Source organism: Gossypium hirsutum, chromosome D01, assembly GCF_007990345.1.
Source record: "Gossypium hirsutum isolate 1008001.06 chromosome D01, Gossypium_hirsutum_v2.1, whole genome shotgun sequence".
In the NCBI taxonomy this organism is placed as follows: domain Eukaryota; kingdom Viridiplantae; phylum Streptophyta; class Magnoliopsida; order Malvales; family Malvaceae; genus Gossypium; species Gossypium hirsutum.
The window spans coordinates 64514133-64536270 of NC_053437.1; the positions used below are offsets into that span (position 1 = coordinate 64514133).

Below are 22138 nucleotides of genomic sequence, written 5' to 3' on the forward strand. Positions count from 1 at the left end.
TTTCAATTATGTTCCTGGTACCACGATGAACGAGCACATTACCAATTTTAATCAGCTGGTGGCTGATTTGTTGAATTTGGATGTGACTTTTGAAGACGAAGACTTGGCGTTAATGTTGTTGGGATCGCTTCCTGAGGAGTTTGAGTACCTTGAAACTACTCTACTTCATGGAAAATCAGAAGTAACTTTCAATGAAGTAACTGCTGCATTGTATAGCTATGAACTACGCCGAAAGGATAAGTTGAAAGGTTCAGGTGAAGCAGCAGTGGAAGCATTGGTAACAAGAGGTCGTCAGCAAAGTCAGTCTAATGGGAAGAGAAGAAAGTCTAAAGGTCGAGCTGTTGCCAAAGATGAATGTTCCTTTTGCAAAGAAAAAGGACATTGGAAGAAAGATTGTCCAAAATTGAAGAAAAAAGGGAAGACTCCGCAAGATGCAAATGTTGCAGAATGCAATAGTGAAGCAGAGTCAGACTTTTCTCTTAGTATGACATCTTCAACATTATATGCAGATGAGTGGATCATGGATTCTGGTTGTTCCTATCATATGTGTCCCATTCGGGAATGGTTCTTTGAATTTCAAAAACTAGATGAAGGGGTTGTTTACATGGGTAATGATAACACATGTAAAATAGCCGGGATAGGTTCAATTAAACTGAGGAGTCATGATGGATCTACTAGAATTTTGCGGGATGTACGATATGTCCCAAAGTTGAAGAAGAATCTCATCTCTTTGGGGTCGTTAGAATCTAAAGGCCTAGTTGTGACAATACGAGATGGAGTTCTTAAAGCAACTTCAGGAGCATTGGTGATGTTGAAAGGCATAAGAAAGAACAATCTGTATTACTACCAAGGTAGTACAATGGTCGGGACAACAGCAGCAGCAATTTCGAGTACCAAGAAGGACGCTGAGGCAACACAGCTGTGGCATATGCGTTTGGGCCATGCTGGTGAAAAATCCTTGCAAACTCTAGCCAAGCAAGGATTATTGAAAGGTACAAAGACTTGCAAACTTGAATTTTGCGAGCATTGTGTTCTGGGAAAACAACGAAGGGTGAAATTTGGCACTGGGATTCACAATACTAAAGGTATTCTGGATTATGTGCATTCTGATGTATGGGGACCGTCCAAGACTCCATCACTTGGAGGAAGACGTTATTTTGTCACCTTTATTGATGATTTTTCCAGACGAGTTTGGGTGTTTCCTATGAAGAACAAAGATGAGGTGCTTAAAGTTTTCCTTAAGTGGAAAACTAAAGTTGAAAATCAGACAGGAAGGAAGATTAAGGTTCTCCGATCAGACAACGGTGGAGAATATAAAAGCGATCCTTTCCTAAAGATATGCTAAGATTGTGGCATAGTAAGGCACTTCACCGTAGGTGGAACACCGCAACAGAATGGGGTGGCAGAGCGTATGAATCGAACGCTTGTGGAGAAAGTTCGATGTATGTTATCTAATGCTGGATTAGATAGAAAGTTTTGGACTGAGGCTGTGACGTACGCTCAACATCTCATCAATCATTTGCCATCATCTGCTATAAATGGCAAGACTCCTTTGGAGAAATGGTATGGAAAACCTGCTACTGATTATGACACCTTGCGCATTTTTGGTTCTATTGCATATTATCATGTGAAAGAATCAAAGTTAGATCCAAGAGCAAAGAAGGCTCTATTCATGGGCTTCAATGCTGGTGTTAAGGGATATCGTTTGTGGTGTCTAGAGGCAAAGAAGACGATAATCAGTAGGGATGTTACCTTTCATGAATCTGCCATGTTGAATAAGGTAAATCCAGAAGGAGTGAGTAGTACTTCGCAGCAGGTGGAGTGTACTCCGCAGCAGGTGGAGTGTACTCCGCAGCAGGTGGAGTTTGAGTAGAGTGTGGTAATTCCAGCAGAAGGTACCACTAGTGATTCTTCATTGGCAGATGCAGAGTCAGATGAGGAAGAGGTTTCTACCCAAGAACCTCAACAGCAATCAGAGCCAATTGCAGTCAGAAGGCAGAGACGAGAAATTCAGAAACCAGCTCGTTTCACTGACATGGTAGCTTATGCACTTCCAGTTGTTGATAATATTCCATCCACTTACACCGAAGCCATTCAGAGTTTAGAGAATAATAGATGGTTAGGTGCAATGTAAGAGGAAATGCAATCTCTAGAGAAAAACAAGACGTGGAAGCTGGCACAACTACCAAAAGGGAAGAAGGCGATTGGTTGCAAATTTGAAGACACTATTGAAGTTAGTGTTATGAGAAGATGTTCGAAGATGTGGAATATCGCCAAGGTGGAGATTTGTTGAATATTGGCAATATCCCACATTAGGAAAAGATAGAAAGGGAGGGGGTTTGGTTTGTTATATATAGAACCCCTCCCCCTTTGGTTGTATGATCCCCAAAATCTTCTCCTTTGTAATATTTCTAGAAGAAATATTAATTTGGTAGTGTCCGAGGACGTAAGCTAAATTGGCCGAACCTCGTTAAATCTCTGGTATTTTATTTCTTATTTGTTTGCTTATATTTAATAGCTTTATGTTGGTTATATTTATTTAGTTATTATTGCTATAAATATCTAAGTGAGTTCTGTCTAGTTGTTGCGTTTTAAGCGGGACCATTTGTGACCCCTCCAATTTAACTGGGAATTTCTTAGTATAATTGTTGGCATAATAATTATCTAAATATTTCTGATAATATTGTTATTAATATTATCGTCGCTTCCGCAACATCCAATCCCCCAAAAATCACATGATGATTGGAAAAGTGTTTAAAAAAATATTTTTTTTGGGGTAGGTCATTGCATGGCCAACACCCATGTAGTTCTTTCGTTATTTAAAAGAATTTTGAGTTTTGGCTTTGTGGTGGCTGACACCACTTTTTGATTTAAAATATTTGAGCCAATTTTTTAAAAGTTAATTTTTTTAATCAATCCTATGCCTATTACACAAACACCATATTGTATATTACAGCATGATATAGCCCAAATGCTTTGAAACCTAAAGTGATGTCGGCCACCACAAAGCCAAAACCTCAAAAAAAATTTAGATACTGAAAAAAAGTATATGTGTGTCGGCCATGTAATGGTCTCAACCATAAAATTTATTTATTTTTAAATATTTTTCTAATCATAGGTGATTTTTTGAGGATAGAAGACATGGATGTCAATCATGGGTGTCCAAAACCCTGTTCATTCCAAGTCATCTACATGATTCTTCTTCAAGCAGCTCGCAACTTTACCGCAACCTCTGTTCGCATTTTTACTTCGCCAAAGTAATGAGCTAACCAATATTGTTGAATCCGCCAATCATAAGACGACTTCACCAATCTTGAAGGATTCGCAAAATGCTACATGAAAGGTCATTTTGCAGCAACACTTCCATATTATTCCTTCGAATATGATTTATAGTATGGTTGTGATAGTAATGTGTCCCTTTGCTTGCTCATATCAGATACCTAATCTTTTGAGCCATTCATTGATCACAAAGACTACTCTAACTGATGTTTTTCTGAGACAACAAAGAATGATGTTCGTTGAACAGTTCATGCTCTAGCTCCAAATATGGAGGAGACAACTGAAAAGGGTGGCAAAGCAACCAACGGTTTAATATACTTTCAACTTGAATTTGTGAAATTCTCAGTTAAAACTCAACAGTAGTTTTAAACAATGTTTAATTAATATCTCCAACATATTGCAACTCCTTGTCTCCCTATCTCCAGTATTTATGTGAATCAATAAATACAATACTAAATACCTCACATTTAATGCCAAGTGTTAGGGATCGTCCCGATTAAGCAACAAGTAACAAAAGTAGCGGAATAAATTGAGAAATTGAACACACAAATTTAACGTGGAAAAACTTCTCCAAAGAGGATAAAAAACCACGGGCAAAGATAATTTTATTATAGTGGCAAAAGAATGAAGAGTACAAAAGATAGAGATAAAAACTAAACCCCGAAAACTCGAAAAATAAAGAACCCTCAAAACGTAAACACAAAATTCTCTGAATGTGTTATGAGTTCTAATCTAATGGGTGTGTTTACTAAGGTTGTAAAAGAACCTATTTATAGGCTAAATTCATATGTCAAATAATAATAAAATAATCTAAACTAATCAGTATTTGACTGAAACAAATAAACAGAGTTTAACTAAAAGATTATTTTTCTAATTTAACTGAAAATAGGAGTCATACTTAACACCAAGGAATATTAAACAAATGTTGGATAGTTAAAATTTTTCCTAAGTAGTTAGACTACATATATTATGTTATTAAAAACTTGCAGATCAACTGTCAGTATCACAAATAGATGTAGTGTCAAAGTGAAAGATTACCTACATATTATTATGAAACTGTAAGTTTCTACTTTACACCATTGTCTTGAAATTTCTTAAACACATTGCACATAATGCTCTTTTGTGTGTGTTGCAAATGCTAGGTAGGAATTGCAAGTTTTAAATCCGAAATCTTTGTTATTGATAAATATCAGTATATTTTTGGATCTTAAAAGCATGAATGTAAACCATTTTGAAATATGATCTAATTGTTGCTAAAGAGATGGAAGAATTCTTGGTGTTGACATTTTGGTTAAGTGTGAAAACTTGGAAATAATGCGTCTTCTTCATGGTCGTACCATGCGCAATGGGTCCCCACGGATGAAATTGGAACAACAAGCCATTTCTAAAAACCTTATCCTCCATTGTTGTTATGGTATCATACTTGAATAACACAATGTTCTCTCCAAAAGCCATTTCTTTGATAGTTTTTTTATACCAAGTCGATAAGGCAAAGCACAAAGATTGAGACAAGGAATTGAAATATGTTGCAGATGTTAAAGAAACATTGCTACTGTGGCTCTTGCTTTGGCTGCTTGACATAAAGGTTCAGTAGAGCTGATAAAGCTGAAGAAGAACATAAACAAGCCCTCAACAGAGCAAGCGCCTGCACCAAAATATTTAAGATTACTGAAAAAAATGAAGATTTAGTGTATTCAATTGATCAAAAGTAGAAAAGATACGACTTACTTCAACCTCTCCAATGCTAATGACTTGTTGCTCAACATCACAAAGAGGGGTCCCTGTTTCCTTCAGTAACGAAAAACTGGAAGCCGAGGATAGTGATTTAACTACAAGATCGTCTGTGATGAGAAACAGTGATTTTTTCTTAAAATAGCCCCTACTGTTTGTTTTTTCCAGGATCGGAGATTTTGGGTCCGACTGCTTTAAATAACCGTATGATTTATGAAAAATTTTTGTAGGCTGCTGAGAACAGATACTTGGAAGCTCAATTGGGCAACTATAAAACGGGGGAAGAATACCATCCTGGTAACTATTCTGCTTGGTTATGGAGAATATGGTGTCTAAATCTTTAAGCAAGTTAGAGATGGATCCCACTGTGAAACCCTTACCTCCTAAGAGTTCCAATGCAGATTCCAAAGGGATTGCGAGGAAGCTAAATAGAAGATCAACAAAATCTTCATTTGCTTCACCATATAATATCTTCCTATCTGATTTCCTCAGCATTATCTTCACTCTTGTTTTGCTATCTTTTTCAGTTCTCTCCTTCACATTTGGAGCTACGAGCATGAACTGTTGAACGAACATTGTACTTTGTTTTCTCAGAAAAACATCAGTAAGAGTAGTCTTTGAGAATAATGAATGGCTCTAAAGATTTGACATCTGACATAAACAATCAAAGGGACATTTCTATCAAACTAAAATCTGAAATAATCAAGCAAAGGAAATATGTAGAATTTGGTTCAAGGATATATATTACCTCCTTTGAACTGATGTCCACAACTTTTTCTTCAATCTGACAAACATTATTGATACCCAAATTGAGAAGGATGTTCATGAGATCACCTGGCAAACCGTGCATTACTCTTAAATCATCAGTCATGAAAAACATTGATTCTCCCTCACTTTCATCTTTATATGCAACTGTTCCCACTTTTAAACACATATCAGTCGGAGAATCCTTCAATTCTCCGATATCAGTCGGATTATCCATCAATTCTCCGCAACTGCATCTTGAAGTTTTATAATGACTAAACCAACTACCAGTTTTTATACAAAGATAAGTTCCACATAGGAAATACCCTGTAGGCTCACTAACATCCATGTAAAGCTTCAATTTCTTCGAGTACTCGTCTTCATAAATGCTTCTAGGATTAAGCAGCATAGGCTTACATGCATCGGTACGAAAGCTGGTTAGGCTAAGGTTTTCTACGCTGTTATATAGGTTATTCAAACAACCAGCTCGCTGTAAACATTGATGTTTGCCGATAAGTCGTGCAATGTTTCCGAGAGGAAACTTAAGCAGGCTTCGAAGAATATCAACAATGTCACTACCAGCTTCAGCAACAATTACCTTGTTGCTTTCTTGGTCTATCAAAAGCTTGATTGAAACCTTGGTGGGATCTTCAGAAGCCATGGACATCTAATTGAAAACAAAACAAAACAAAAGCAAATTCAGATGGATAAAGTTTGGATCACAGAAGAAATGAACCTAAAACCAGTCTATTTATTGTGTGAGACCATAAGAGGTCCATTACTGCTTCAACAAAACCTTTGATGTTCCCCATGCATAACAAGTGAGAATTTATTAAGTCTAAGGTCAATTAAGAGGCAGTAACGATGTATGTGCATGAATATGGAACTAATTACACAGACAAATGACTAAAGGAGAGTAACCTGACTCGATAAAATTTAAATACTAAGCCCCTGCAATAAAGGTTTGGCATCTGATCTTATGGAATCCATAAACAGACATGTTATTATGCCAATGCTTTTGGTTTCTCCAAGATTCTCAAATTAACCAGAAAGTAACATTTTTGGCATCAGATATTTTTGGCATCAGATGGGGAGTGTAAAATAAGGTAATGTTATACTAAATGGTATCCATTCATCTAATCACAGACAAATAACAAAACCATATCTGATATTGGACCAACCTATAAATAGATTCATGATCACAACAAGACAGTTAATACCTTTGTATCTTCTAAAAGAGAATTTAATCATTGAACAAGTCTAATATATATATTTTTTTGAACAATCTCATTTAGGTTCTGATAATATTTGTTATTTGTGATACAGTGGCTAGAACTACCCATAATTCTTCCCAACCCATAAATAGGAGGATAATGCGTTTCAGCGCACTCGAACCCACATATTCCTACATTGGTAACAATGCTCATGCCCATCGAGTTAAAACTCAATCGGCTATTTAAATATTAATTAGGTAAAAAAACATAAAGTTAAATAATTATAATATATAATACAATTTCATCAGTAACTTATTTTGCTTTCTCTAAATTCTGATAATCAAGACCTGAGTTTAAAAATATATTTTATACAAATATCCCGACATCCTCTAATCAACAATTCTAACTTCATCCCTAGTCTTTTTTATAATCAAATAAGATTATTCTAAGTTGTTTTGGATTTGCATAATTTCGCACTAAATCATTTTTTAATCGGAATTTTTTTCAAATTCAAGTTATATATTTTTTATAATCAAATCGAATAGGATAAAGATTTGAATACATGTCAAATTTAGTTTCCTTCGGCAAACATAAAATCAATGGCGGAGTTTGAAAATTTTTTAGGGACTGAAATTAAATGATATAGTTTTATAATAATAAAAATGTAATTTCATCATTTTAATAACTTATATCTTTATAATTTTCAGGAGTTTTGAACGCCCTATGACCAGCACCCATGTCCCCAATCCCCAAAAATTCACATGATGTTTGAAGAAGTGTTTAAAAAATATTTTTTGGGGGGTAGGTCATTGCATGGCTAACACGCATGTATTTCTTTCATTTATCTATAAGAATTTTGAGTTTTGGCTTTGTAGTGGCCGACACCACTTTTTGATTTAAAACATTTGAGCTAATATTTTAAAACTTAATTTTTTTTAATCAATCCTATGCCTATTACACAAACACCATATTATATATTACAGCATGATATAGCCCAAATGCTCTGAAACCTAAAGTGGTGTCGGCCACCACAAAGCCAAAACCGCAAAAAAATTTAGACACTGAAAATATATATATGTGTGTCGGCCATATAATGGTCTGCACCATAAAATTTATTTATTTTTAAATATTTTTCTAATTATCAGGTGATTTTTTTGAGGATTGAGGACATGGATGTCAGTCATGAGTGTCCAAAACTCCTTTTCATTTCAAGTTATTTAGGTGATTGTTTTTGAATTAAAGTAATTTACATAAATAATAAAATTTTTTGCGTTATTTTGATAAAATATCCCTAAAATAACCCAAAAACAGTCTTTTTGTCATAAAATTTGAAACTCTAGAGAAAAATATTGCTCAGTTTTGCAGAAAAATCATCTAAGTTCTCCAACTAACCAGATTGCTTCTATATCGTAGCAATGACAAATATATTGTGCTAATAAATTCTAAGAAATGGAATATAAAATCTGTAATATAAAATCTGTAAACAAAATTTGAACGTAAACTCTTCAGATTCAGTTGCTTCGCATCTACATAATTCTTCTTCAAGCAGCTCGCAACTTTACCGCGACCTCAGTTCGCATTTTTACTTCGCCAAAGTAATGAGCTCGCCAATATTGCTGAATCCGCCAATCATAAGACGACTTCACCAATCTTGAAGGATTCGCGAAATGCTACATGAACGGTCATTTTGCAGCAACACTTCCATATTCTTCCTTCGAATATGATTTATGGTATGGTTATGATAGTAATGTGTCCCTTTGCTTGCTCATATCAGTTACCTAATCTTTTGAGCCATTCATTGATCACAAAGACCACTCTAACTGATGTATTTCTGAGACAACAAAGAATGATGTTCGTTGAACAGTTCATGCTCGTAGCTCCAAATATGGAGGAGACAACTGAAAAGGGTGGCAAAGCAACCGACGTTTTAATATACTTTCAAATTGAATTTGTGAAATTCTCAGTAAAAACTCAACAGTAGTTTTAAACAATGTTAAATTAATATCTCCAACATATTGCAACTCCTTGTCTCCCTATCTCCAGTATTTATGTGAGTCAATAAATACAATACTAAATACCTCACATTTAATGCCAAGGAATATCAAACAAATGTTGGATATTTAAGTCTAGACTACATATATTATATATTTTATTAAAACTTGCAGATCAACTGTCAGTATCACAAATAGATGTAGTGTCAAAGTGAAAGATTACCTACATACTATAATGAAACTGTAAGTTTCTACTTTACGCCATTGTCTTGAAATTTCTTAAACACATTGCACATAATGCTCTTCTTTTGTGTGTTGCAATGCTAGGTAGGAATTGCAAGTTTTAAATCCGAAATCTTTGTTATTGATAAATATCAGTATATTTTTGGATCTTAAAAGCATGAATGCAAACCATTTTGAAAGGTTAAGTGTGAAAATATGGAAATAATGTGTCTTTTTCATGGTGGTACCATGCGCAATGGTTCCCCATGGATGAAATTGGAACAACAAGCCATTTCCATTGTTGTTATGGTATCATACTTGAATAACACAATGTTCTCTCCAAAATCCATTTCTTTGATAGTTTTTTTATACCAAGACGATAAGGCAAAACACAAAGATTGAGACAAGGAATTGAAATATGTTGCAGATGTTAAAGAAACATTGCTACTGTGGCTCTTGCTTTGGCTGCTTGACATAAAGGTTCAGTAGAGCTGATAAAGCTGAAGAAGAACATAAACAAGCCCTCAACAGAGCAAGCGCCTGCACCAAAATATTTAATATTACTGACAAAAATGTAAATTTAGTGTATTCAATTGATCAAAAGTAGAAAAAGATGACTTACTTCAACCTCTCCAATGCTAATGACTTGTTGTTCAACATCACAAAGAGGGGTCCCTGTTTCCTTCAGTAACGAAAAACTGGAAACCGAGGATAGTGATTTAACTACAAGATCGTCTGTGATCAGAAACAGTGATTTTTCTCTTAAAATAGCCCCTACTGTTTGGTTTTTCCAGGATCGGAGATTTTGGGTCCGACTGCTTTAAATAACCGTATGATTTATGAAAAATTTTTGTAGGCTGCTGAGAACAGATACTTGGAAGCTCAATTGGGCAACTATAAAACGGGGGAAGAATACCATCCTGGTAACTATTCTGCTTGGTTATGGAGAATATGGTGTCTAAATCTTTAAGCAAGTTAGAGATGGATCCCACTGTGAAACCCTTACCTCCTAAGAGTTCCAATGCAGATTCCAAAGGGATTGTGAGGAAGCTAAATAGAAGATCAACAAAATCTTCATTTGCTTCACCATATAATATCTTCCTATCTGATTTCCTCAGCATTATCTTCACTCTTGTTTTGCTATCTTTTTCAGTTCTCTCCTTCACATTTGGAGCAACGAGCATGAACTGTTGAACGAACATTGTACTTTGTTTTCTCAGAAAAACATCAGTAAGAGTAGTCTTTGAGAACAATGAATGGCTCAAAAGATTTGACATCTGACATAAACAATCAAAGGGACATTTCTATCAAACTAAAATCTGAAATAATCAAGCAAAGGAAATATGTAGAATTTGGTTCAAGGATTTATATTACCTCATTTGAACTGATGTCCACAACTTTTTCTTCAATCTGACAAACATTATTGATACCCAAATTGAGAAGGATGTTCATGAGATCACCTGGCAAACCGTGCATTACTCTTAAATCATCAGTTATGAAAAACATTGATTCTCCCTCACTTTCATCTTTATATGCAACTGTTCCCACTTTTAAACACATATCAGTCGGATTATCCATCAATTCTCCACAACTGCATCTTGAAGTTTTAAAATGACTAAACCAACGACCAGTTTTTATACAAAGATAAGTTCCACATAGGAAATACCCTGTAGGCTCACTAACATCCATGTAAAGCTTCAATTTCTTCGAGTACTCGTCTTCATAAATGCTTCTAGGATTAAGCAGCATAGACTTACATGCATCGGTACGAAAGCTGGTTAGGCTAAGGTTTTCTACGCTGTTACATAGGTTATTCAAACAACCAGCTCGCTGTAAACATTGATGTTTACCGAGAAGTCGTGCAACGTTTCCTAGAGGAAACTTAAGCAGGCTTCGAAGAATATCAACAATGTCACTACCAGCTTCAGCAACAATTACCTTGCTGCTTTCTTGGTCTATCAAAAGCTTGATTGAAACCTTGGTGGGATCTTCAGAAGCCATGGATATATAATGGAAAACAAAACAAAAACAAATTCAGATGGATGACGTTTGGAGCATAACAGAAATGAACCTAAAACCTGTCTATTTATTGTGTGAGACCATAAGTGCCGTTACTGCTTCAACAAAACCTTTGATGTTCCCCATGCATAACAAGTGAGAATTTATTAAGTCTAAGGTCAATTAAGAGGCAGTAACGATGTATGTGCATGAATATGGAACTAATTACACAGATAAATGACTAAAGGAGAGTAACCTGACTCGATAAAATTTAAATACTAAGCCCCTGCAATAAAGGTTTGGCATCTAATGTTATGGAATCCATAAACAGACATGTTATTATGCCAATGCTGTTGGTTTCTCCAAGATTCTCAAACCAGAAAGTAACTGTTGGAACATTGGCAGCAGCAAAAAAAAAGAGAACAAGACAGAGAACAAAGGAGGAAGAAACAAAAACAATTTACTTGCTCACAAACGTGCAGCAAGGAAGCAATCTGAGTTTCACAACTGATATGCTTGATTTTTCAATAAGAAAAACAATACATTTATAGCCAACTACATCAGTTATTACTACCTACTACCAACACCTAAACATATCAAGCTGTCATCAGCTTGTTCATTTCCAAGTAGTTTAATCAACAAAGAAACTAAAAAGAAAAACTTGCACACAAGCTGATTATGTCAATCAGCACCTAAAAACATCAAAACAATACCAACTTAGTTCATTTTCAACTAAGTAGCTTAACAAAGAAACTAAAGAGAAAACCTTGCTGTTACAGCAAGTACACGTGCTGCAGCATGTCATCAAGCAGCATGCACTTCAAACAGAACATGTAAGAGCAGCATGGTTGGCCAATTTCAACAGTAACATTTTTGGCATCAGATGAGGAGTGTAAAATAAGGTAATGTTCCATTCATGTAATTACAGACAAATAACAAAACCATATCTGATATTGGACGAACCTAAATAGATTCATGATCACAACAAGACAGCTAATACCTTTGTATCTTCTAAAAGAGAATTTAATCATTGAACAAGTCTAATAACAGTAGAGATGATAATAATCACAGCTCAATCTTAATGGTCAATTTTCTTCAGTCCAAAATCAGTTCAATTCTAATTTTGAAGCAAATTTTTGTATTTCTTTTCATTATTAAAACAAAAAAAAAATGAAAATTTCCCAGTAGTTTGGAAAGCTGTCATCTTGTGTTGAAAGTTGGTAACATTTCAGCAGCATGCAAGCGCCCAAGCCACAATGCAGGAGCATGCTAATGTCTATAGTGTATTTCGGTCATTGAACTTTTGTAACATGTGACATATATTTGATTTGATTGTAACTTTTTTGATTAGCTGAGATTCAGCCATGTACTTAGCAGTTTTAGTAGGTTTTAGGTTATCATTAAGTTGATTTAACTGTTTGGTTACTTGCACAAGCAAGATTTATTTTCTTCCAATGTAATAGAACTATATACGTACATGTTATTTTGCTGAATGAAGTAATGAGATAAACTTCTTTGCTCCTTCAACATCAAGATTTTTGCTTCTGTTTTTCATTTTTCAACACAAATTTTAGTTTTTTTTTTTTTTTTTTTTGGATTCTTGGCTGTTTTAAACTTAACATCTTGTTGATGTAATGCAAGAGAAATTACAATTCCCCATCAAAGAATATGACAGCTTTCAATCTTTATAAAGAACTCAAATCATTTAAGTGTATCATATGAACAAATTATAATAATAACATATTGAACCAAATTGCCTAAGTTACAATAACCCAAAAACGGTCTTTTTCTCATAAAATTTGAAACTCTAGAACAAAATATTGCTCAGTTTTGCAGATAAATCCATCTAAGTTCTCCAAATAACCAGACTGCTTCTATGGGATATGAACTTTTGCCTATCTTTCATCTTCATCTTGAATTTCTTCATCTCATTGCTCTTCAAATCATACAAATACATGAAATCAGGATGACCTGTGTAACTGTGTTCTTCTTATGCTTCAGCACTATCACCTCACCATTTCTCAATGTACCAACAACAGCTAGTTTCATAAAATATTGGGGCAACTTGTCTGCCTCCGATTATGCTCCCATTGTTGTAAAGTTTATGGAGTTAGCAATAATGGAATGTTCCATTGACCAAACTTGTCTGTCAAAATATTCAAAACCCATCCATTGCGCAATGCACGCAGTTATTGGTGGATAAAAAAAATCATGGCATGCACTTTCGTGCACTAGCTAAAGCTTTACTATGTCTGGTGGAGATCATATTCACGTTGGTATAGTAATAGGTAAATTTGAAGGAGAAAGGAACATAACTTTAGACTTTGTTGATTTATTACGTGATGATTTTATTGAAAAATATCGAAATTGTGATATTTATTTCATTCAAAATTAGGTTTTCATGCAAGACGTTCTACCCGTAGTTTCGGGGTATTCTTGCTTTGATTGTAATGTTTAGAGATGATTTCGTACTACAATTCGGTGAAAGAACTTTAAGACACCCTTAGAAAAATGCACTACGTGCCATAGTTAATCGAGTAGCTTTAGAAGCATGAGAAAATATTAAGTCGATTTTCTTTTATTAAAAAATTAAAATAAATTATCTTTTTTCTTAAATGTGATATCCATATTACCATACTAATATTTCATCCAAAAATTCAAAATAATATAAATATTATATTAATAAGATTAGAATTAAAAATAAATAAATATTTAATATTTAATATTTATTTTTATTAAACAACATAATTATATTCAATGCTTGTATTTACTAATTTACTAAAGAATTTTTAATATAAATTCAGCAATTATAAAATTTAGTAGTAAAAATTTAATACCTAATTTTTCAACACTTTAATTTTCAGTTTATCAAACACACCTTTAATCATTTTACTTTTTATAATATGAGTCTTCCTTAACGTGTCATTTATATCGATGTTTTGTTTAAAATTGTGGGAAAAGATAAATATATAAAAATATTATATATTAAACAAAAAAAAAAGAAGCATGTTTGAATGTGGGTTGTATTAATCATTTATAAATATAGATGAATTTAAACAATTTGAAGCTCGTATGTCAGATCAAGCCAAGCTTGAGTAAACATGTATGATGCTGATATTAGGGTTGTAATCGAATTGAGCCAAGCTCAATAATTGAGAAGTTTGAGTTCATTTCAAAACTTATTATTGAGAACTCGATTTGAGTTTGATTGAATACTATTGATTGTCTCTCTATCACCGTTTTAATGAAACCACATTATTCGACTTCAAGTTTGCGGTCCTAGCAATTATACAGTTGAAGTTGGTTTTAGATAGAGTCAATTTAAGTCGGACTAATTTAAAATTTTCGGATTATTTCAAATTAATGCATTAATTTGGATCATCTTGGGTACCAATTTAAGTCATTTTTGAATTTTGACTGTTTTAGATTCATATCATTAGTTTTGTTAGTTAATCAAGTCATCTCGAGTTCATGTAATTTCAAGTCATTTTCAAGTTACTTGTTTGAGCCATTTTGGGTTTAGCTATTTCGAGTTCAGGCTATTTTAGCTTAAGGTCATTTTGATTCGGTATATTATAGGTTGAGTCATATTGTTGTCTTTTTCAAATATTTTATTTTGATATTATAATTAGTGTTTAAAAAGGACAAATTTGTGTTTTGCCCCGGAGTTTTTCAAAGTTTTTTTAATTTGATTTCTTTTATAGAATTTGTAATTTTTAGTTTAATTTAGTAAACTATACTTGGTAAAAAAATAAAGTTCAAAAATATACTTAAATCATATTTAAATATATATATTTTGAACAATCTCATTTAGGTTCTTATAATATTTGTTTTTTGTGACACAGTGACTAGAACTACCTATAACCCTTTTCAACCCATAAATAGAAGGATAATGCGTTTCAACCCATTCGAACCCACATTTTCCTACATTGGTAACAATGCTCATGCATATCGAGTTAAGACTCAATAGGCTATTTAAATATTAATTAGGTAAAAAACATAAAGTTACATAATTATAATATATAATACAATTGCATCATTAACTTATTTTGCTTTCTCTAAATTCTGATAATCAAGACCCGAGTTTAAAAATACATTTTATACAAATATCCCGACATCCTGATCTTATCAACAATTCTAACTTCACCCCTGGTCTTTTTTATAATCAAATAAGATTATTCTAAGTTATTTTGGATTTGCATAATTTCGCACTGAATCATTTTTTATTCAGAATTTTTTCAAATTCAAATTATATATTTTTAACAATAAAATCGAATAGGATAAAGATTTGAATACATGTCAAATTTAGTTTCCTTCGGCAAGCATAAAATCAATGGCGGATCAGTTCGAAAATTTTTTAGGGACTGAAATTAAATGATATAGTTTTATAATAATAAAAATGTAATTTCATCATCTTAATAATTTATATTTTAATAATTTTTAAAGGGTTAAATTATATTTTTATTATTTTTGAGAGTCAAAGTATAATTTTACTCTTATTAATTTAAAATTTTATAAATTATAAATGATGTAAATTAAATTTACCATCGACAAACATAACTTCTTGAATCTCCATTACGCTCCACCATCGCATAAGATCATAACCACGTCACATTATTCCATCATGACCATGTTGTGAATAATAAAAATGGAGGATAAGGTGGTTGGTATTTGGAAAAGCCTTACAGTTGCATTGCCATTTTAGTGATTAGGGATCCGTTGCAATTTACACCCACCGACAATCACCTACACCCACTTATTACGCTTCACCCAACTTTAGGAAGAATAATCGGAAAATCGAGATGTTTGAACGATTTATAAAATATAAATTAAAAAATTGTAATTACGTAAAATCTAGGCTTAATTTATGATTTGGTTTTATTTTGGTATTTAAATTTGTTTTTGTGTCAATTAAGTATTTAAAATATTTAAATGTTATGATTTTTAGTCCAATTTTAAATAGACGTTAAAAAAGCAGTGGTCAATCACATAGTGTCACGTGGTGTTATGTTGTAGAAGATATACATTTTCTTTTATTAAATATATAAACTTTAAAAAATAGAAAAATAGGAATAAATATATAAAAAAATTCAACAAATATATATGTAAAATCTAAAAATATATAAATTATAAAATTGGAAAGAATTTATAATTTTTTGTTAATTATTATTAACTATTTTAATTATTTTTTGCTATTTTTTTACTCTATTGTTTTATTGTTCAACATATGTTCTCCGTGAAGTGGTAGATTAGTGGTCAACACCATCTTCTTCTTCCTTAAGCTCCATGAAGATTAAAGCTAAAAAATAGCTTGTGCTCCAAAAATAATTGAAAAGTCGAGTGGTGAATTAGTAGTCCATATCCAAATCTACATTCAAGCTTGTTTTCTCATTTTCGAGAAGTGATTAAACAAAAAATGGTTTTAAAAATTATGCGACGAACAAGAACTAAACAGAGAAAAAAGAAACACGTAAACTTTAAATTAGATTTAAGCAGAGGAAAACAAAAGAAAAGAAAAACAAAATGAATACTCTTGCAAGAATAATCCAATTAAGAGTTCAAAATCAATCGAAGAATTACAACACGGATTTCATTCAACGCAAGATTCATATATACATACTTAACTTTAGAAATATATCAAATAACCAAACCAGCAATATGTTATGTGCCAATTGTAAGGTATAAGACTCGGATCCCACATAGAAAACTAATAGATTTCCTAGTGAAGTTTACATGAATTAGGCTCTCCAACTTTGGTTCTCCAAAAATTCATATAAATTGGTATAAGAATCAGCCATTATTGCAATTGTGGTGCGAGTGGACATGCGCAGTGTTCACATGAGGCTAGATTAAACTAGCGCAAAGCTGCTCATGTGGGCATTGGGGGCTGCGAAGCTTGGTGATGAACTATAATGGTGAGGGACGAGATTAGAGAGGTTAATGACATGTGGCATGACTTAATTGGTTGAATTTTTTTAAAAAACAAACTTGAGAAATTGGACTAAAAACTATAACGGATTAATACTTGAAGTACCATATTGGTAAAAAGAGTTTAGGATTAAAATGAGAAAAAAAATATTTCAAGGGCCATTTTTATAATATAAAAATAAATATTTTATATTTAAAATAATAAAAAAACTTTTTCAAAAAACTACTTATGGATAAAAATTAATATATAAAAATTGAAAATCGAACCAATTATGGTCACTACCAACCAGTCCACAACCAAATCAATATCACTCCGCCATTCTCCCATCTCTCTGGTAGTGGCGCACCAATCCATAAACACTTTGCCCCCAATCACCATTGAAGTGGTGTTTAGACACATTTCACCACTTTATTCAGTTTATTCAAATAATAATACACTATTTTGTCTCCTTTCAGCACTGTTTTTCAACTATCCAATTATCCAGCTTTACTTGAGCTCACACCCAAAGAAGATAACTTGCTTCTTCCCTACAGGTACATACCCATTATTCAATTTGCTTATTTCTTTAGTTTTCTTTTCCAGATTTTGATTATTTTCAACTATGGTATGATCTAAGTTAGACCTATTATTGTTTGAATCTGAAATATGTAGCTTACTTGTTCGTTTTAATGTTTTAGTGAGGAATGAAATAAAGCTAAAGCTATGAAGATGGTTTGTAAAGATTGTTGTTTTATGGAGAGACCAGTTAGGGTTCTTGGGTTCTTGTTTTTGTTACTGCAAATCGAAGGGTCTTCATCAGCTTCCAATTATTTGATTGGCCTTGGAACCTATGACATAACTGGACCTGCTGCTGATGTTAATATGATGGGTTATGCAAATATGGAACAAATTGCTTCCGGTATTCACTTTAGATTACGTGCTCGGACCTTTATCGTTGCCGAACCGAAAGGGAATCGTGTTGTATTTGTGAATCTTGATGCTTGTATGGCTTCACAGATTGTTACAATCAAAGTACTTGAGAGATTAAAAGCAAGGTATATGCTTGTATGGCCTCACAAACTTTAGGATTTAGTAGGTTGTTAAGTGTATTTTCCGATAAACGAGCTTTTGCTTTTGTTTAGGTACGGCGAGGTTTATACAGAGAAGAATGTTGCCATTAGTGGCATTCATACTCATGCTGGTCCTGGTGGATATCTTCAATACGTTGTGTATATTGTAACGTCTCTCGGATTTGTAAGACAATCGTTTGATGTTATCGTTGATGGTATTGAGAAAAGTATTATACAAGCTCATGAAAATCTCCGCCCTGGTTCGATTTTGATAAATAAAGGTTAATATTTTGTTTACCTATGGCTTAATGATATATCTTGAAAAAGTGACTGAAATTTATAAAATGGTGCGATACAGGGGAACTCTTGGATGCCGGTATAAATCGTAGTCCGAGCGCTTATTTGAATAATCCGGCTAATGAACGGAGTAAATATAAGTATAATGTGGATAAAGATATGACATTGATTAAGTTTGTTGATGAAGAATGGGGCCCTATAGGTAGTTTTAACTGGTTTGCTACCCATGGAACTTCTATGAGCCGTACGAATTCATTGATTAGCGGTGATAATAAAGGTGCTGCTGCCCGATTTATGGAAGATTGGTTCAAACAGACTAGTTTTACGGCAGATTATGATAGCCTGTCTTTCAACAGCTCTGTAAGTGGTAGAATCCCTCGAAGAATTTCGAGCATCATCCCTAATTTTCATGAAAAACGTAAGTGAATCTTGCCATTAAGCTATACTGAGAATTATTGTTACACATAATTGATGTTCAGGGCTAAAGTACATACGGCACATGCTGTGTTTGATTCAAACAGGTAAGGAGCTGATGGAACTTGCCGCTTCATTTAAATCTTCTCAAGGACGACCCGTTACTAGACTTTTGAGTGTTGCAAGAAGGGTCCGGAATTCCTTAAGGCAGGCAGATAAACCTCAGTTTGTATCAGCATTCTGTCAAACAAATTGCGGTGATGTCAGCCCGAACACACTCGGTGCATTTTGCATTGACACTGGTCTGCCGTGTGATTTCAATCATAGTACCTGCAATGGGAAGAATGAACTGTGTTACGGCAGGGGCCCGGGGTATGTTGTTTATGTGTTACATTTGTATTCTTAGTTCGTTTAGAGATATAGGATACTGATGGAACAATGTTAACATGTATTGGCAGCTACCCTGATGAATTTAAGAGTACCGAGATTATTGGAAAAAAGCAATTCAAGAAAGCGGTCGAACTTTTTGACAAGGCAACCGAAAAGTTGGAAGGAAAAGTCGGGTATCAACATGCCTATATAGATTTCTCGAATCTTCAGGTTTCAGTTCCTAAAGCGGGAGGAGGTATTGAGGTGGTCAAAACGTGCCCTGCTGCTATGGGATTTGGTTTTGCTGCAGGTACAACTGATGGTCCCGGAGCTTTCGATTTCAGACAAGGAGATGATCAGGTAAGAGAACTGAAACCCGATGCTGCGGACTTTAACACGTGTTTTGTAGTGCCATGTTTGTCTGATGATTCTATTACTATATTCTGTTTTCAGGGGAATGCCTTCTGGAAATTAGTGAGGAACTTACTAAAGCCGCCGGGTCAGGAACAGATCGATTGTCAGAAACCTAAGCCTATTTTGCTTGATACCGGTGAAATGAAACTACCATATGACTGGGCGGTACGTGTTTAGTTTGAGCTCGGTTAATATATGCGGTGAAAATGGTTACACCATTGAATGAATTTATGTATGCTGTTTTCATACCGAGCGCTCTACATTGCTTGAACTGCAAGATATTGAAGTATATTTAGATGAACTATGCGAATAGTTTAAATCCTAGGGACAAGAATTTGTGAATATTTTAATTTTGTCCTGATATTAAATATTTCATGCCAGCCTTCGATACTTCCGGTCCAAATTGTGCGGATAGGGCAACTTGTCATTCTCAGTGTACCTGCAGGTAGAAGCAATTTTTTAATTATATTTCTGAAAACTTCTCGATTTTTTAATGATGGCTCAAGTCTTGATGCATGTTGAACTATGTTCTTAATGTTATAATTTCTTGCAGAATTCACAACCATGGCCGGCAGGCGGCTCCGAGATGCTGTTAAGACGGTGCTTACTTCCGGGCGCAATAAGCAATTCGACAGCAATGTCCATATTGTCATTGCAGGGTTGACAAATACTTATTCACAATATGTTACCACTTTTGAGGAGTACCAAGTGCAGAGATACGAGGTTCGTGTTATCCCAATCCTCATTATCAATCCTTCCTTTCACGACAGTCCTTCATAACACTTGTGTTTTTGCTGTAAAAGTATCATGGAAGTCTTTGTACGAGTCAGATTGCATTTTGTCCCTATACTCAAAAAATGGACAAATTAGTCCTTGCATGTTAGATTAAAGAGCAAATTGGTCCTTCTTGTTAAAAATTCCATCCATTTATATTGTTAAAAACGGGTATGATTGACAGAATAACTAGATAGTGACTCGTAACATGCCATGTGTATCTCATGTTGATGTATAAGGACCAGTTTTTAACAATAAAAATAGATGAAATTTTTAACCAAAGAATTAAATTTGCTTTTTGATTTAACGCACAGGGACTAATTTGCCCAATTTTAAATAAATGGGACAAAATGCAATCCAACTTTTACCTGTTTTTTGCTTTTTTATTGAATTTTTTATTTTTAGGGAGCCTCAACTCTGTATGGACCACACACGCTTAACGCATACATACAGGAGTTCAAGAAACTTGCAGCAGCTCTTATCGGTGGTGGATCTGTTGAACCAGGTCCGCAACCACCTGATCTTCTTGATAAGCAGATTAGCTTATTAACACCGGTTGTCCTTGATGCAACCCCACTTGGTGTGAATTTCGGTGATGTTAAAGACGATATCGCTAATTCCACTTTCAAACGGGGCAATACAGTCTCAGTCACCTTCTGGTCTGCTTGTCCTAGGAACGACCTCATGACAGAGGGCACATTCGCATTGGTCGAACTTCTCCAAGATCAAAAGACATGGATCCCGGCATTTGACGACGACGATTTTTGCTTAAAGTTCAAGTGGTCAAGACCTGCAAAACTAAGTCCTCAAAGTTATGCAACCATTGACTGGAGGATACCAGAATCAGTAGTCACCGGGGTTTATAGGATAAGACATTTCGGTGCTTCGAAATCACTTTTTGGTTCAATTCGACATTTTACGGGTACTTCGAGTGCCTTTGTAGTGGAATAGTATAAATCATATGCATGTATGAATATAATTAGAAACAGATTGTGCCGTATAGAATAAATCACACAGTATTTATTATAGCAGAGCCAGATATCGAAATTATAGAAGAATAAATAAATTGTTTAGTTATATTATTTACATAAACAGCTAGAAAATGTAGACACCATTTGTGTTTTTTTTTTTTGCCGAAATCATGTCCACCGCCGGTAGTAGTGACTAATCTTTTTGCTGCCGGTGCTCTCCAAAAAGGTAAACGGCTGGCCAAGAAATATGCTCCATTCTCATGGTCGAGATTGCACCCCCAATCTCATAGTTAAGGGATGAGGTGAATAATCACCACAAGACACTTCATGGTTAACACTATTTATGTTGTTATTATGCAGTTTGGTGTTGCTTAGGAATGTGTTAGTAAAAGTAATATGGTGGCTTTTGTACTAGGAATCGAATTATATTTTACTCATTTTACTTAAAAAAATAGGCAAATTAGCCCCTAAATGATAGATTAAAGAGCAAATTTTATTTATTTTTATTTCTAAAAACTAGCATGGTTGACGAAATAATTAAATATTATGGAAGAAATTTTTAACACAAGGACCAATTTACTCTTTGATCTAATATATAGGGATTAATTTACTCATTTTTTGAATAGAGGGGAAAAATGTAATTTGATTCCTAGTTCAATAACCTCCGTGATACTTTTACTAAAATGTGTTGCATTGATATGTGACTTTTCTCTCCTGATTATTTCGAATTCAGGTTATTTCG

The 22138-nt window shown here is 34.0% G+C and overlaps 4 protein-coding genes across 5 annotated transcripts; 1 reads left to right on the top strand and 3 right to left on the bottom strand.

The window, feature by feature from the left end:
- Positions 1-4431: 4431 nt before the first annotated feature.
- Positions 4432-5649, bottom strand: LOC107903183 (uncharacterized). The gene is made up of 2 exons (XM_016829225.2): positions 5008-5649; positions 4432-4924 (listed from the first exon to the last, which is right to left on the bottom strand). Exons 1-2 carry the CDS (start codon positions 5584-5586, stop codon positions 4829-4831), a joined length of 675 nt encoding a protein of 224 aa, XP_016684714.2. The 5' UTR covers positions 5587-5649; the 3' UTR covers positions 4432-4828.
- LOC107902666 (uncharacterized) lies at positions 5647-6415 on the bottom strand. The gene is made up of 2 exons (XM_016828803.2): positions 5759-6415; positions 5647-5661 (listed from the first exon to the last, which is right to left on the bottom strand). Exons 1-2 carry the CDS (start codon positions 6413-6415, stop codon positions 5647-5649), a joined length of 672 nt encoding a protein of 223 aa, XP_016684292.2.
- A 3099-nt stretch (positions 6416-9514) lies between these two features.
- LOC107905651 (uncharacterized) lies at positions 9515-11683 on the bottom strand. The gene is made up of 3 exons (XM_016832347.2): positions 10556-11683; positions 9804-10458; positions 9515-9721 (listed from the first exon to the last, which is right to left on the bottom strand). Exons 1-2 carry the CDS (start codon positions 11180-11182, stop codon positions 9901-9903), a joined length of 1185 nt encoding a protein of 394 aa, XP_016687836.1. The 5' UTR covers positions 11183-11683; the 3' UTR covers positions 9515-9721; positions 9804-9900.
- A 5680-nt stretch (positions 11684-17363) lies between these two features.
- Positions 17364-21502, top strand: LOC107905649 (neutral ceramidase 2). 2 transcript variants are annotated; one of them, XM_016832345.2, is made up of 10 exons: positions 17364-17641; positions 17786-18142; positions 18230-18438; positions 18516-18872; positions 18976-19240; positions 19327-19597; positions 19691-19816; positions 20033-20096; positions 20205-20374; positions 20831-21502. In XM_016832345.2, the coding sequence occupies exons 2-10, from the start codon at positions 17811-17813 to the stop codon at positions 21374-21376; spliced, it is 2340 nt and encodes a 779-aa protein (XP_016687834.1). In that variant the 5' UTR covers positions 17364-17641; positions 17786-17810; the 3' UTR covers positions 21377-21502. The 2 variants fall into 2 exon arrangements, with proteins under 2 accessions (XP_016687834.1, XP_040943680.1); XM_041087746.1 differs by having other exon boundaries at positions 19327-19816.
- The last annotated feature ends 636 nt before the right edge of the window (positions 21503-22138 follow it).